Here is a 17,306-nt window from a genome sequence, read left to right as displayed (position 1 = left end):
TTGAGACATTTCCTTTCTATTCAACCAGCCCAACACAGTCCAGGTGCTCATTCTATATGGAAGAAAAGACCATTGGCTCTGACTCAAGGAGAACTGGAATGGAATAAGTATTTGCCTGCTCTAAACTCTGATCTAAACCACCAGCCTAAGGGTTATCCTGGAAGGCACCGATCCTAACTGGCCTGTTTAAGCCATTTTATTCTGTGGAACATAGCAGGTATCACCAGCAAAGGAGAAGTATAGGGGGAAAAAAGAGAAGAGGAATGAACACCCAAAAACCCCCCACCAATGCTCCCCCCCCCAAAAAAAAAATCCACCACCAAAAAAAAAGAGACAGAATTTGTTTGCCCCATAGGAACAATACTTAGTTGAAAGTGGAACATCCAAGTGCAGGAAATATTCCAAAGAGTAATTAAGAACTCATATATTTGGGCAGCAAACAGAAAAATCAATACATAAGAGGCCAGAATGTAAGTGACTCTCCTTCACTAATCCAAGGTAATATCTAAACTCACCCCTTCAGTTACACTGCTTTGCTTTTTTAAGAAAATTATTAAAAATTCAGGATGGGGAGCAGAGGGAAAGCTTTGTTTTTGGATAAAATCACCATTTGAACTAAAGTAATTAAAACCAAACAAAAATTCTCCTGCCAAATCACACAGCTACCTTAATTCCTCTCAGAAAAACCATCTTGTTTCAGCTAGACAAAGCAGACCTTTTCTATGTATGTATTTGGAAGATAATGTGACAGTCAAGTTAGAAATGGAAAATTCAGTAATTTCCACAGCTCAGTCTAAAATGCTAGAACAAGGAGACCAATATAATAACTAGTACAGAAGACAATGAAAATCTTTCCACTGAGATTTGTAAGGCTTGTACCAGACTTTCTACATGCCCCATACAAGCATCTCTTACTGCTGTATATTTCACAGATACTTAATTTTGCTGAGACCTTGCAGCCACATTCACAACAATGTCCCCATGAACTAATTTTTTATTTACAGTAAAGTTTATTTTGATCTTTTTTTAAAATATAAACTGTAGTGTCAAACTAACTATTTAAATCCCCTGGCAATACTTACAGTAAGAACTGTGACATGTGGAAAATTGTTTGGGCACCATTCTGGAGTATTTAAAACCACAGCAACAAGCCTGGCAGTGGACCAGAATCCAATCCAGTACTTGGCAAATGATGCCAAACAAACCACCACCATGTGATGCCCTCATTTTTAAGCCAAAGATAAATGTGGTTGATGTGTCTTGCCAAGACTGATGTGCCCAAATGCCATAAGTGAGGTCAAGCAAGGATGCTGCAAATAATTCCCCATCATATTTTACCAGTTTGCTACTTTAAGAACTATCAGATATTCAGTCCAGAAGGTCTTATATGACATTTTTATTATAGTTCACCCGGAAAAACACATCAGCATTCTGGCTTTGAAAAAGAGCACTGACAACTGTTATAGTTTAAAGTCAAGGGTCTAACATTATTCTCTTACAAATTAATAAAGCATACCAGAATGGTAAAGTTCCTAAAAAATATTATTTGTTTAGCAAAACAAAGGATGACAGACGAAATATTTGTATTTCACAAACTTAATGGAGAGTTTTCTCAGGGCAGTGGAACAGTGATTCTTTAGCAGAATTTGTTGCATAAACATATTTGGGAAAATCTATAAAGTTTTCCCATAAAGTGCTCTTAAAGGCAAACTTCAGGGAATTGTTTTTGCAAGATTCTTGCTTCAGTGGGGATTTAGCCAAATGTTAGTACAGTAAAATGCAGGGCTGTGTTAAGGCATTTAGGGATCTGTAATGAAAAGTTTAAGTAAGATTTAGCTAATGATGTAAATCACCAGTTTTAGTGAGCCTTGGCTTTGCGATGCTTTGGCTTTAAGTCAGAAAAGCTGCCCAAAGAGCCTGAAATAAAACAATTCTTGTTTCCCTAGTGAACCTCACATTCCTAAACCAGCTATGAGAATCTGTCATTACTTCCCCTTTGAAACCATTCTACCCTTGAGGCAAGATGTTGCAAGATATCATAGCAATCCTAAAGAAGCAGTTTGGAGGACTCCACTTAAGCACTGCGCAGAGGATGAAGTTAGGTAAGGGACAGAGAGATTATGGTTCAAACTAAAGCTGAATAGGAAATTGGTTTTCCCCTCACACGATCTAGGGTTGTTTTTCAGAATGTTCCAGACTCAAAAGGCCCACATCAGAGTTATCTCATTTTGTTACTCAAAACAGGAAAACGTAACAGAACTGACTGTAATGCAAAATATTACTAGTGAGCCACTAGCCTCTTGCAACAAAAAATACTAAGGCTCAACACAGAAATTTCTGCCATGTGTGCTGCAATCCTGGTTGACAGTTTCCCAAGCTTCAGAAGACAGGGGAGCAGGGAGAACAAACACGGTAAACTACTGTGATGAGAGCAGTAGTCAAGTAACAAGCAGGCCAAGAACAAGGTCTTCTTTTAAAAACATCTGTGAGTAGACCACTATTTAAAAGAGATGAACATTCCTTCACTGACTTTACATGACCTGATCTTGAACATTTGGGAGTTATCTACAAAACCTAAATAGAATAAAGAATTTTTCTTATGTGAATCCAAAAAGAATACAATAGCTGCTCTCTAACACGCAGTGCACATGCTGCCACAGTAGTACTGCTGCCCTAGACACCCACTGCTAGACAAGAGGATGTATTTCACCTTGATACTGCCTCTGGAGGCATGGAGATTGTGGTGGGGTTTGAGTTTAGTGCCCGTTTTGGGGTAAGTTTGTTTTATACTACACAATCAGCAGAATCTGGTGAAAAAATTGCCTTCAACCAGTTTCAGATTATTTGAAACAGCATCTTTCATGAGAAAATATCTTCTACAGAATGGTATCTGGGCATTAAATCCATATTCTTAGTCAATTATTATGACTTACTACAGTGACAATAATGAATCTCAGACAAGCAAAGAATAAAGAGAAGATAAAAAACAGACTTCAGTTTTAACTGCATTTTTCATGCCCAGTTCACATAAGGAGTAAAAATGCCTTGGTCAACTCATAAGGGATGTAGTGTAAAATTGTAGTGTGCAGTTTTCTGAAATAGGCACAGAGCTCAACATACTGGAGCTAATTTTTGTGTCAACTTTCATTCCATACAGATTAGTGCCATTTTGCACAGCTGAAGCACCAACTATGCAGTGCCATACACACATAATTTTCTCAAACTTCAAGTAATATGAAGTTGCTGCAGAAACTGCAGCTTCTTCCTAAAATTATCACATATAGGTTAGTCTACAAGTGTGTTTTTCAATTATTAAAAGGCTCAAGCATTTTCAACAGGATCCTTTTTTTCAGTCCAGTGAGTCTTTCAAAAGAGTTGAAACTTACATACCAGAAATACATACAGGAGTTCAACTATCAGTCTAGATTTGCATTTTACCTCCCCATGAGAAATAAAAATCCCGCTTTCCCTGCGTTCTATTAGCATCCATTCTTTTATTATTCACTGAATTAAGAATTTAATAATGTAAACACCAGGATTCACTGTCACATGCTCACACTTGCTAAGAAGAGTTTTTTCTCCACCTTCTTAATGGAATGTAGAGGCCACTCTTGAGGAATGTGATTCAACTGAGACTATTTTGCAACCTTTGTGAAAAAGAAAATTCCACACTTTCTTCAAAGTTTTCTGAAAATGGACTCATAACACCTTTTCAGTATCAAAAGATCTCCATATGATTATTTTAAGATTAGAATTTTAAAAAAAGGAAGTAAATTCTTAATATGAACAACAGTAGTTTCTTTCAAAATATTACACAGCTAACTCAGCAGCATCTGATACACTACAGAGTCTTCTTATTCTAAGTACAACAGAAGTGCATGGGTTCACCCACTTTATAGCAGACCAAATTGAGGCTAAATCCCTGTACAGGAGGAAGAAAAATGCTTTCTACATTTAAAAAACATTAGTGTTGATAAATAGGTGAATTGTGTCCAAATTATTTTACTTTTTAATTACTTTTATTTAAAATGCCATTTAAACCCAGAAAATCTCTACAGTCGCACACTTGTAGGTAATTGATGCTGACAATAAGACTCTTTTGAGCTTTAAACCTGAACCACTTCTTCCTGGTGAAACCTCTAATTTTGGTTTGAATACAGCAGTCCTATGCTCTTGCTTGTTAATTATAGTCCTAAGGGCTTTCTTTTCTTTTGTAAAATGGACTTCCTTTCTCTTCACATTGAGCCCATTTCTGCTCTCTTTAGTTATCATTGCAAAGTTTATTATGAGCTAGCCATAATCCCCAAGCTACTCTTCATTTGTCTGTACTTCATTTTTCTACCCTGGCCACTAAGCAAACAACCTTGTCCCAGTAGCAAATTTCATGTTTTCAGACCCCAGGTCATGCTCTGGTATGCAGCATGGCACCCACCTCACTCCCACCTCGAGAAGCAGAGCAGGCAAGGGGCCAAGAGCTGGCAGAGGGCTGACTTGCCTCTTTTCCCCTCACCCACCCACCCAGTCTGCTGTTGCCCTAACTTGCTTACCATAAATACTACTGCATGTCAGAAGATAAACAAAATTCCGAATCCACAACAAAGTTCACACCAGAGCAGTTGGATGACTCCTTGTACTCGGTCTCCAGGCAATTGCATGAAGTAACAGCCTCGGGCCCCAGTCAGACTATCATCATTTAAGAGGCTGAAAAAAGGGCTTCTGCATTTGTTTTCCTAAGTCATAGCATGATGAGTATGGCAGATCAGCCACCAACAGACACACCTAGAGGAAGTCATGCTCCTCTCCTATTTGCAGTGCAGAGACTATGAACAAATATCACAGGACATGTAGAAAAGTATTCTACACTGCAGGTCTGAGGCAGAAATAACTAATTCATGTCACATGAAAAGAGCAAGAACTGCTGTTGTATGTTCCCCTTGCTGAGGCATGAAAGCCTAGAAGATATAAAATACTTGGGTTGCAAGATGTGACTTCTTTTAGGGTTTTTAAGTTACTTGAAATTACATTAGCTGAATTATATGAACGCATATTCATTCATTGAATCATGTTTTAAAATGCTTCTTGATTTGAATCAGATCTCTCAGGAACTACTCCACAATTCAGTTTAAGTGAAGTCCCACTTATTTAATTTATAGCGTTAGGTGCTATAGGGTAGCACAAACTTGTTACTACTGTAAAAATATTGATACAGGAGAGGGAAGTCTGAAGCGTGGCTTTCTACAATGCATGTTGATCACCTGTGCTCCATCTTTCACTCAGCTCTTGTGTGGAGTCTCTTAATATGATTTGGCTTAAAATCAAAAAAACCCTAAACAATAGCCTTGGTACAACTGAAAGTCTGCCAAAATACATCTGAGTTGCAGAAGACTGGCTTTGAAGTCTTTCTGAGGAGGGTGGAAACAGAAGTAGATTAAATTGCTGGATTTTTCATCTGTTACACATTCTAAAGACATTGCTAATAAATCTGAGATATTTCAGACAGACAACTACTAATGTTTTGATCACAACTTCATCAATTTTAAATGTGTCTTTACCATCTTCAAAATCAGAAATACTCTGAAATGCAACAGCTCATGTTTCTGTCAAACAAATAGCCTCAGGAAAGCAAAAAAAAAATCTTACCTTCTAGCTAAGTAGTGCTTAAGACAATAATGTCACAACTTCCAAAGGCTCTAAAAAATTTGCAAGCACCTTGTTATCATGATTCTTTGTATTCTGGAAAATAGCCTGCTGTTACAATTGACAGGCTGTTACAACTCTGCCAAATAGAAGCAGATATGACGGGTAAGCTTTCTACTGAAAAAAATTTCTTGGTATAGTCAGAATACGTTAGGTGTAATTTGCTTTAACTACGTATTTGCCACTATGAAGTGTTAAATAGCATGAAAACAAGTCCCACAAATGTTGGTCTCTCGAGGGGCAACTCAGTTTTACAAACTGAAGTTAAACAGCTCACTGAGAGCAAATTTCCACCAGCTTTAATTACTTCCATCACACGAAACCTTGAACCAATCTCAAGGCTGAATATCTGTTCACCTACGAAAAGAATAACTTGGAAATCACGACCAGTGTTACCTTGTGGTGAACCTGTCATTAAAAAGTATTACTATGAAAAGACAGCATCCTATGTTCCATTTTACTTACCTTTAAGCTTCTCTAACATATATCTCAATGAAAAACAAACATTTATGGAAAATAAGTCAAATGTTGCAAACTCTTATGTCACTACCTCGTCTCTAATGTCACAAAGATTTGCAAAGACATTTCCAAAACTCTCAAAAGGAAGTGTTTCCTCTGTGTTTGTCCAGCACAATAAACAGTAAAACATGTCTTAATATCCCACTCCAGCAATGGTAGGTGGTGACAAAACTATCCCATCTGTGACAGACAGCACAAATCCCTCTTCATTCTTAATTGGCTATGCTTCTTTTGAAGCAGTAACACAATCTGTGTACATGAGCTGACAATCAGCTAACCTGAAGCATTCTTTCTAAGAAGTATATTATTAAATCAACTAAGAAAATTCATTGCCAATTATTCATAGAGCTCATATTTACTCATATCACATATTTAAAAAGGCATTAATCTAGCCACCTGTTACCACACATAGGAATATCTACATTTAGGAATATCTACATTAAGTCAGACTTTGGATGGGAAAAAAAAAGCCTGTTGATGCATTTTGTTTAGCTTTTAAACTGTTCTTTCTTTGTGCTTTTAAAACAAACAAAAACTCCTGACATATTTCTCTCTCAAATGAGTACAGGCCAGTATTCTCAATTTTTAAAAATAATTTTCCTTTGAATTCACTACAGTCTCAAAAAACAGTATTAGCCCAGAGAATTCACACCAGCTGCCTGACAAAGGTCTTTGACAAGCCACTGAGGATTCTGTTACGTACATAGATTCAAAACTTGAACTCTACACAACAGGTACATGTTTTGATATGAATAGTCTTAGAACTGGAACCTTTAAAAAAGTAGACAACAATAACTATAAATGGAAAGTTTCTCAAGATAAAGACTTAAGAGAATTTACGTGTCAAGAGTCTGAACATAGAATACAAAGGTAAAACTACAGAAAGTGCAGGGACTTGATTAGACTTAAGAAATTCTCTTTCTTGCTCAAGTAGGCTGAGGTTTTTCCAGTAGACACAATTACTATTTCACCAACACCTCTCTTCATAATCATCAGAAATAGTTCAAAATATAGGAAAGCCATAAAAAATCACATTCTAGGATACAACACAGATTTTCCTCAATTAAATTCCATGTTCTTCAACTCCTGAAGCATACTTAAATTCTTTGTCTTTAAATAACAAGAAAAGCTGAGATTTTAGGAGTACTCACCACCATCTTCAACCAAAAAATGAAAAATGTCACTGGTGGCATTGTCACTCCCTCGTAAAACATAGCATATCTTCATATCATCAATATCAGCTGGAAAGAGCCAAGAAAAAACAGACTTTATTTTAAACTATGAAGGTAGGAAATCTTTCATAGAAAAACTTGACATGTATTAAATAGTTTAGCTTCAACAATAGAGAGGACAAGGTCCTACAGCAGAACTGAGGAATTTAAGTATTAACAGTGTTGAAGTTTTACAAATATTATTCGTTCTCTCTCCCTTTACTTCCCCCTCCCCAGTGCTCTCTTTCTTTTAAGCTTCTTTCTTTTAATTTACAAAAAGAACTGAAATGAAATTTAAAAACATGGTCTTGACAGTCAGAATTATTTCGTATATTTAGTGGTCCTTTTTCTTAAACAGAGGTGTTTAAGAAACACAAAATCTTCAGAAGAGTATTGATATTGATTCTGTCATTCTTCAACCTGAAAAGTACTGTAGAGGACATTTACAGTGGTTGACTGCTTTAAGAACCCACATAGATGCAATTAAAGTAAACAGAAATTACTTCAATAAGAAAAAAACACAAACCGATAAACAATTTTGAACCAGCAGTTACCATAAAGTATGCAAAAGATAACAAATATTTGTTAATATTGGTTTTTTCTGGTTTCCTTGAGTAATGATGAGAAACATTTATGTAGACAAAACCTATTTTTTGGCACTTTCTTTGAAAGACGGCTGTTGGTAAAAATCCAAGTCTGATACCTTCTTCACAAAAAAGTGTTAGAAATTAATCGCATTAAAGTGGAGCTCAAGTACCACCCAAGTTCTCCTCAGATGTCAGGGTGGACGCATAAGTAAAAGGAAGCCAAAAGCACTTTTGTTAGAGCTTCACAAAAATCTTCAGTTCCAAGAGTAACCAGACATCTTTGAATGCAAACAAGTTAAGTGCATTATTAGCAAATATATGTAACTGAAGAATCTCTTCCATAAATGTTTGAAAGTTAAAGATCAAAAATTCATGGGACCATAAAGAGGATGCAAACAAATACTCCTTCATGCCAGCAGAGCACATAAATTTTTCATCAGGCAAACACAAATGTACTCAGCCCTGCTCATGTGGGTAGCCTTATCAAAACCCATGATTTCAGCATACATAAAGATAAGCAGCTGGTGTTGGCAGGACCAGGACCACCTCATAAGAAAAAAGTCTGCTTGCCATCTAAAGACCTTAATTTCATCAAAATAATTGCAAAGAATGATCTTTTTTCTGTTCCTTAAGAACATGCTTGGAGTCACTTGAGCAAGTCTATGCTTTCCTTCCACAGCTGATTAGGTTGTGCTACCTATATCAAAACTTTTGAAGTTATAAGCACAGTTCATAACCCTGTAACTACAGTGCCTGATAAAATTAATTTTATATTGAAATTCTCCAACATAATTTTGAAATATATCAAGCATAATTTTCTATTTCAAAAAATGTAATTATCCCCACTAGATAAGGAAGAAAGCGGTGTTCTGAACAATTGCTCTGCAATTCTCTTTCAGGAATTTACAGGAATCTGAAGAACCAGACTGCTCCCACTGCTTGTACACAATGAATCTTGTTACCATACTCAAAGTGGTCAGGCTGCCTGTCTGTTCATACAAGCACAGCTACAAATCCAAGAAACATGAGTTTGAGTATGGACCTCACAGACTAGCAAGCAGTTTTAAAATTTTTTTGCATGACATCCTGAAGAGCCTTCTTTGGCTTCGAAGTTGTCCCAGTTTTGAGTGGAGATAGGATCAAATGACCTCGAGAGGTCCCTTCCAACATAAACTGGAAGACTCTAATGAAGTTTTACAAGCCCCATAAGAACCCACATGTGTTGATGAAACTGGAACTATTCAGTATTTTGAAAGAGGTGGCACATGACAGGATAAGATGCCTAAAGAGAGGGGAAGATCAAAACACAAAAAGAAAGCATGTAACAACAGGTCCAAGAGTCAATGCAGAGGCTGCAAAACCTGCGCTTACACCAGGATCATAACGAATGACTAAAGAGGGTCCTGTTTATTTCTGCCCTGAACATTAGACAACTGTTTGTCTCAGTGTAGCATAAGCATGACCTTCTCAAGGGCCAATGTCATTGAAGAAATGTGTATTTCTTAAAAACACTCTTCAATCCAACACAAATTAACAGTGCTTGTGCCTAGTACTGCCAGAGAACCTGTGAAGTTACACCACTTTCTTGGGATCCTCACTAGCTTTAAAATCAACATTTCCTAAGGGTTGCATGCTTCTTACCCAGCTTGGGCAGCCCTAGAATATTAAGATAGCCTTCATGCCATATGGTTGGACAGCCAATTAAAAGCCAAGCAGCAATTTCATTTTTGTCATCAGACAAACGTATGCCTGGCCACATGGTACAGGAGAGAATGGAATATGTACCTCTCCCAAGTGCTCCCTGTCCTCAAAAAAACAAAAGGGATATCACTGTTCCTCTGCTTTCAAGGAACACCTGTTCAATATTTCCACATTCTTCAATATAAGAGAAAACCCACTAAAATAAGTGATGATCTGTTTATTTGCTCACTCCCTTTCTCTTTTGTTTCTCACTTATTCTGACAGCACTCTCAATATTACTCGCAGCTCACTACTGAAGCCTTACATTTAAGGGTTTTTGTGGTGGCCGCCAAAGCTTGGACACGTTTTGGTCTCTTCTTATCCTCTGTTTTGTACTAGCACTGCACAACTTAAGACACTTGGGCCACTGGAAAGTTCATCAGGCCTATTTGAAAGATTTGGTATATCTGACAAGAACAGATTCCTACTGCCAAGACTGTAACATGGATATGTACCAGTATGGGCTCTGTGAAATGAAACAGCCAACTGCAAGTGTCCACATCAAGCCTTTCCACCTACACAGCCCAGCCTGGCTGAGCCCCTTTGAGTGTCCATGCTCTTGGTGCTGTTTGCTCAATCCACAGCTGCAGAAGGCTGCAAAAAAACCTAATTTCATTGTTAGTTAACTAGCCATTAAGTCATTGCAAAGTAACACGGAAAATTCTCCACAGAACAGCTAATGCTCCCATTTCAATTAAAGCTGCTTCACAGCCTTGGGTTGAGGCTTTATTTCAGAATATATGACACATGGGGGTTTTGCCCTATTTATATCACCGAATGTTTTAGTTCCATGTAAAAAGTAAGCACCACTAACATAATTTTAAAATGTTTACATTTACCTTTTAATTTACCACAAACACTTTGTGGTAAAGATTTGTGTAATTAAGGAAACAAATGCATTCATAATATATTATTTCCCACTGGTGGGGAAATGATTTTGCTTTTACAGTTAGATGTGCTCAGACTGTACAGCACTGATACCTTAGCCATTTAATTAATAATAGCTTGGCCATTCCAATAGTATTTTCTAAATAAAACTGATTAAAGAAAGCACTGTCTCTCAAGATGTACAGCCCAATTCTGTTCTTCATACTTTTATCATTATGACTGACAGAAAGTGCAAATCACAGTTATTTGGACCAAGCTCAACAAAGAAAGGAAGCTCCTTTAATCAAGTGTTTGCCCAGCAGATCACATTTCCTGTTTAAAGCTGTCACAGATGTAATAAAAATAAACAGATGTAAAAAATTTTGAAGCCATTATAAATAAGCTCATTGTTGGAAAGTTTCTCCCATCAGTTATTATAGAATTTAGCATAAACAACAATGTTTCCAGTGATCTAAAGAAAGCACATGAAGTACTGTAGTACCTTGAGTGAACTGGGTGATGCTATGGTTGCCTTTCCCCAGATGAATCAGGAAGCCATGGCGTGGACCCTCTGTGATTCTGATCTTAAGAGTAACATGTAAACTGTCCCTGTCTTCCACTTTGAGCACTTTGTTGGTTATCAGAAACCCGATGTGACCTGTGGCCAGAACACGGAGAGTCTGAGCACCCTTATTTATTACAACTTGAGGTACACTGTTGTCCACAGCCATTATTCGAATCTTCATAGTCTGAGGTTTCCTCATCTCAAACACAGTGTTGGGGAAAACATAGAAATCGGTATGAGTGCCATCTGTAACAGTGAAAGAGAAACTGTCCTCAACTGATTCCGACCCATCGTGTTTGTAGCTGATTAGATTTTCATTCAGATCTTGTTTAGTGAAGGTGGTGACTGGTTTGGAGTTATTGAACATGAGCTGGCCATGAACTGGTATTTGAGTGATGACAAATTTTAGCAGTGCATCAGGTGTATCTCTGTCTTCTGCAGTCAGTTCAAATGGGGTTATCAGTTTGTATTCATTTTCACTCACCACCAGGTTATGGATTGTGACAACAGGTTTCTTATTGTCCACATCACTGATAGAAATTCTGAAAGTACGAAACACAGGGTTATAGCCATCAGTCACCTCAAACTCAAAGCTGTCCATTTTCACCTCGTCTTGTGAAGTATGAATGTAATAGATTTTATTGCCCGCTAACAGGAGTTGAGTGAAAGTGGAGATGGGTACCCCAGGCTGATCTGTGCATTCAAGATGACCACGAACAGGTGGTCTGGTAATGGTGAAAACTAAGTTCTCATCTGGACTATTCAGGTCACTGGTACTAAGCAAATCAGTAGTAAGAGTTACTTTCCCTCCTTCCTTCAGAGAAACTCCTTTGCTGATGACATCTGGGAAGACAATATCAATGCTGCCTATTGTCACATAAAAGTAGCGGTCAATGAGAGGATTTATTCCATCTGTCACATCAAACTTGATAAGATCACGGACTCCTTGTTGGCCAAAATGCACATATCGAATCAAATTTCTATCCACTTCATCTTGGGTGAAGTTCATTCCCAGAGTGATATTTTCAGCTCCACCTGAAGGCTTTATTCTCTGTAAAAGGCCTTGTCCTGGCCCATAACTTATAATATATGTCAAGGTTTTGTCTTCAGAATCAAGATCAGTAGCCTTCAGTATTCTGTTATTAATAGTTCTAGTTTCCCCTATTTCAATCTCCAAGCCATCATTGATGGCCATTCTGGGCGTCTCATCATCTACAGGAATAACCATGATGGGTACCATTTTCCTAACAGTGTGTCTACCATCCGTGAGTTGCACCTCAAAACTGTCTGCCCTTGTCTCAGAGTCATCATGTTCGTACAGAATGTTGGAGCTCTCTGTTATCTGATCCAAGGTGAAGCTCTCCACTAGGACAGTCCCATTAACCAGCTGGTTCACAACGTGGCCATGCCTGGGGAGCCTGGTGATTGTGAACACTAACTCATCAGCAGGGACATCCGCATCAACTGCATTGAGGATAGGGGTATCAATAACCAGGCTCATGCCTTCCATCACAACAAACTCTCGCAGGAAGATTTCAGGTTCTTCGTCATTGATTGGCACAATAACAATGGGGAAGAAGTGCCTCTGGGAAAAGTTAATGCCATCAGAACAGCGCAAAGCAAATCTGTCTTCAACTGGTTCTACACCCTTATGTATACTCTGGACATAAAAAATATGCCCTTGACGGAGGTCCTTCAAGGTAAAGGCACTTATAGCTACACCTGCCCTGGATTTTTCAGATCCTGGGGCAGGAGAGATGTTCTCTACATACCCAGATGTGGGCTGAGAAACAATTGTGCAGAGTATATCATCACTAGGAGTATCCACATCTTCAGCCCTGAGGTGAGCAAGAGTAATGACCCGTTTGTCACCTTCCTTCACCACAAACTGCTCCCCCACAAAGATCTCTGGAGCTTGACTGTCTACAGGAAGAATGGTCACCAAGACTGAAACTCCTTGAACAATGTTGCCCCTGACACGCCACTTCTCAGAGAGGTCAGACAAGGTAAGGTTGAAAGCATCCTCCTTGGGCAGAAGGCCTATTTCACCACCCGTGTGAGCATATGCCACAGCTCCATCCAGCAGATCTCTCTGAGAAAATCTCTCTGCAGGCACTCCTTGAACCAGGATGCTTCCATGCTGAGGAGGATCCTCTACAATGAAGGTCAACATAAAGTCATCTGTATCCTCATCCGTGCCCTGAATGACATTAGCAGTGATTTCAGTAGCACCGTTCTCTAGCACATCTAGATAGGATCCAAGAGTGCCTGGGGGCAATCGTAGCGTGGGAACCTCATCATCAACTGGGTGCACACTCATTTTCAGTGTGATGGGCACAAAATGAACCCCATCACTCACATCAAGCCTGCAGGTATCACTGCTGGTCTCAGCTCCACTGTGCACATACACCACTCTCCCTTGTCTGATATCCTCCAGGCTAAAGATACCTCCTGGAACCAGACTGTACCCAGAGAGCTGCAAGTGGCCATACCGAGGAGCCTGCGTCAGGATAAATCTGAGACGGGAAACTTCGGTGTCCGTGTCACTGGCATCCAGCTCAGCTGGACTAAGGACATGGCTGCCTCCCTCAGGCAAAGTGAAGCCAGTATTAGTGATTTCTGGAGGCTGGTTATCCACAGGCTGCAGGTAGATGGTGAAAGTCCCTTTGGCTGCATTGCCAGCCGCATCTTGCACTTGATACTGAAACTGAATCAAATGAGGGGCCACCCCCAGCTCTTCCTGTGGGGGGCGGTACGAGATCTTGTGATGGTTGATCTGGGCTTGGGTGAAGTGCGTAACTTCCACAGAGTGATCCTCAGTCAGCACGAGGGATCCAAGGCGCGCTCCATATGCCTCGGGAGGGTGGTTGGAGTCGGTGTCAGTGGGGGGCTGGATTACTGTGTAGCGAAGTTCACGGTCCCCTGAGTCCTGATCTGTGTAACACAAGTGCTTCCTCTGCAGGGGGGTCACCTGCTGCTCTGCAACTATTAAATGCAGGCTGCTGCTACTATGGAGCTCCGGGGCTAATCTGTCCACAGGATGCACCCTCATCACAAAAGTCTGTGGTCCAGAGCGGTTGGGTGGGTCATTGTCATCCTGGACTCTAAAGATGAACTGGTCCAACACAACACCCGGGCCAGGGCTGTGAGCCCCAAAGTGGTGGTAAAAGAGACGCCCTTCCACAATGTCCTGTTGCAGCCACTCTCTCACTGGCTTTTCATAGATGAGGGAGCTCCCTGCTACACCTGGCACCTTCCTCCAAGAAAAGCCCTCCTCTTCTTCCTCCTCTTCCCAGCCTGGAGGTGGTTGTGCTTGACGGAGCAGGAGCTGCCCAGCTGTGGGGCCAGACTCCACTGTGAAGAGCAGGATGGCATCCTGCGAGTCAATGTCAGTGGCACTAAGGGCACGGGTGGTGATGGGCACTGTTTCGCCCTCAGCCATGTCAAGCCCTGTGTTAGCATTAAGTAGGGGTGGCTGGTCATCAGTGGGCACCAGGGTAATGGGGAAAAGGAACTCAACGCGGTGGCGAGAGCCACCATCTTCCAGCCGCAGCACAAGGTTGTCACTGAGTGGAGACTCGCTGCCGTCATGCTGGTAAATGACTCGGCCTGCTGCCAGCTCGGCCACCGTAAAATGTTTACGAGGGGCAGCAGGTCCTGGGGTGTCCTCCAGGAGAGTGAGGTGGCCGTGCCTCAGCCCTGCCACAACACTCACCCGCACCTGCTCAAGGTCATCCTCATCACTGACCACCAGGTTGGGGCTGGGACCTGGGCCTGAGAGAGGCCTTGACTGTCCCTCATAGAGCACGAGACCAGTGTTGCGGGTCACCACAGGTGCCAGGGTGTTCATGGGTTTCACCACAATCACGAAGGCAAAGGGCTCTGAGGCAGCACCCTCTGGGTCCAACACTTCCAGTTCAAGCTCAAAGAGCCGCTCCCGATCAGAGTCCTCCATGGGTGGCTGATAGGCAATGCGCAGCTCCCGCACATCCCGCTGGCTGAAAGAGGTGACAGGTAAGCTCCGATCGTCTGTGCTGACCATGTGGCCTTGGCCAGGGCCAAAGGAAGAAGTGATGTTGAAGAGCAGTAGATCGGGCGGTGACTCCGCATCCTCAGCTGACAGCATGTCAGGTGTGAGGGCGGTGAGCACAAACTGGTCCACCTCCATCATCAGCATGGCCAAGAAGCTGGGTTTGGGGGCCACGTTCTCAGTCCCGGCGCGGATCCGCACCAGCACCTGGAAGTACTCGCGCTTCAGCAGCGCCCCACCGCCCGCCGCCTCCCGCAGCTCGGCCACCAGCGGCACCAGGTCGCGGTTCGGGGAGCCGCCGGCGGCCGTGTGCCGGTAGCGCAGCCCCAGTCGCAGGAACTCCTCGCAGTCCCACATCGAGGAGGGCATCGGGCCGCCCCCCTCCGCTTCCCCGGCCCCGCCCGTCGCCGCCGGCGGGTAGTTGAGGATCTCTCCGTAGCGGGGCAGCCCGGCCAGCAGCGGCAACAGCCCCACCCGGCAGCGCTGCCGGCCTGGCTCGAAGGCGAACTCCAGGCTGCGGGCGTCCAGCGGGTTGCTGGTGCCCCGCAGGCGCTCCACGGTGAGGGGCAGGTTGCGGGTGACGATCTCCAGCTGGGTGAAGAGCACCTCCACCTCCAGCACCAGGGGCAGCACCAGGGCGCGGCTCGGCGAGTCGTAGCGCAGCTGCAGGCGGACGCGGTCGCGGGCGGGGCTGCGGCCGCCCAGGTGCGAGTACTGCACCTCGCGGGCTCCGAAGTCGCAGGGGAAGCGCCGGGGGCTCAGGCGGCCCGGGCGCTGCCACAGCGGGTCCTCGTCCAGCACGGTGAGGTGGCACCGGTCACCCGGCTGCACCTGCAGCACCAGGTCCCGCGCGGGGTCCAGCCAGGCGGAGCGGCCCAGGGGCACCCGCAGCCCGCGGTTCGCCACCACCACGGGGGCCGCCTCCGGCGACCACGGCGAGGAGACCGCGGCGCTGCTGCCTGGCGGCGGCTCCACCGCCCCAGCCCAGGCGCAGCCGGCCAGCAGCAGCAGTAAGCCGGCTAGCAGCCGCCGCGGCCGGGCAGGGACAGGCTGCATCGTCCTTGCGGGCAGAGCGAAGCGAAGGGAACCTCCGGCAGCGGCCGAACCGCGGCCCCAGCTCTGCCGCCGGCGCGGCGCCGCTCACCCCGCGCACACGCTGCGCTCTGAGCGCGCCGCGCTCCGCTCCGAGGGGAGCCCCGCGGCCGGGCAAGCCCCGCCCCGCCCCTCCGAGCAGCCAATGGGCACCCGCAGGGGGAGAAGCCGCCGTGCGCGATTGGCCAGAGCTGCGTGCCAATCACGTAAGTTACGAGAGGGGCAGGGCTCCCCTCCCTCCTCCTCTCCTTCCCGCGGTCGCCCAACAGGTTGCGGAGGAGAAGGCGCCGGGAGAGCGGCGGGGTGACCCCGGCGGTGCGGGAGCGGGGAGGCGCTGGGCACGGATTGCTCTGCTGGCGCCAGCCGCCGCAGGAAGGGAGCCCTCCTGTCGGGGGAGGGGAAGGGAGCCCTCCTGTCGGGGGAGGGCGGCGCTGCTGTCCCGCAGCGTAGGAGCGCACCTCTGCCAGCGGCGGGAGCGCGCCTCTGCCCCCTGCGCTGAGCTTCCCCGCTCCCGCCTGGCCCCCGGGGGCAGAACTAAAGCTCGGCTGTTCCCGGCTCGCCGCCGGGCAGTGCTCGGGGTTTCCCTTGCCCTCGGTGTCCGGGTGAGCCCACGTTCCAGCAGCCGCAGGAGCGGGGTTGCCCGAGAGCCGGGTCCGGATGACGGGAACGGGGGGCGACAAAAGTGCGCGAGGGAGAACGGGACGGGTCACACGAGGGCAAGCGGCCCGGGACTGCGGCGGAGCTGCCCGCCCGCACCGCGGTTCCGTGCGCCACAGAATATTGGGTAAATGTCTCGGGGAGAACGCATCATTGGCACGGGTTAGTGCCCTCGGAGGGGGCGAGTCACAGCAGCGGGGGAAGGAAAGCCTCGCGGTACCTCTGCCACCTTGTGCCTGCAGAGAGAACCACATTAATGAGAGGCCGAACTTGGAGTCCCTTGCCTGTTAAAATTCCTGATAGCAGGCTCTGAGTTTCGATTCAGCGTGTCTCACAGTTGC

At 44.2% G+C, this 17,306-nt stretch overlaps 1 protein-coding gene and 1 long non-coding RNA gene across 3 annotated transcripts in view; one reads left to right on the top strand and one right to left on the bottom strand.

The window, feature by feature from the left end:
- FREM2 (FRAS1 related extracellular matrix 2) overlaps positions 1–16,450 on the bottom strand; it is a 121,403-nt gene extending 104,953 nt beyond the window's left edge. Inside the window, exons 1-2 of one of the 2 annotated variants that reach the window (XM_063391981.1) lie at positions 11,124–16,450; positions 7,368–7,457 (exon numbers count right to left, since the gene is read on the bottom strand). In XM_063391981.1, coding sequence (XP_063248051.1) covers positions 7,368–7,457; positions 11,124–16,272 — 5,239 coding nt within the window. In that variant the 5' untranslated portion in view covers positions 16,273–16,450. The remainder of the gene's footprint in view (positions 1–7,367; positions 7,458–11,123) is intronic. The other variant, XM_063391980.1, reaches the window with a different exon arrangement.
- LOC134547872 (uncharacterized) overlaps positions 16,429–17,306 on the top strand; it is a 28,570-nt gene continuing 27,692 nt past the window's right edge. The window contains exon 1 of the long non-coding RNA XR_010079640.1: positions 16,429–16,514. This is a non-coding gene — a long non-coding RNA (uncharacterized LOC134547872). The remainder of the gene's footprint in view (positions 16,515–17,306) is intronic.

The sequence above is a fragment of the Prinia subflava genome, chromosome 3 (assembly GCF_021018805.1).
Source record: "Prinia subflava isolate CZ2003 ecotype Zambia chromosome 3, Cam_Psub_1.2, whole genome shotgun sequence".
NCBI lineage: Eukaryota > Metazoa > Chordata > Aves > Passeriformes > Cisticolidae > Prinia > Prinia subflava.
The sequence above is the reverse complement of the archived record's forward strand: the minus strand, read 5'-3'. Positions and strand labels throughout refer to the sequence as shown.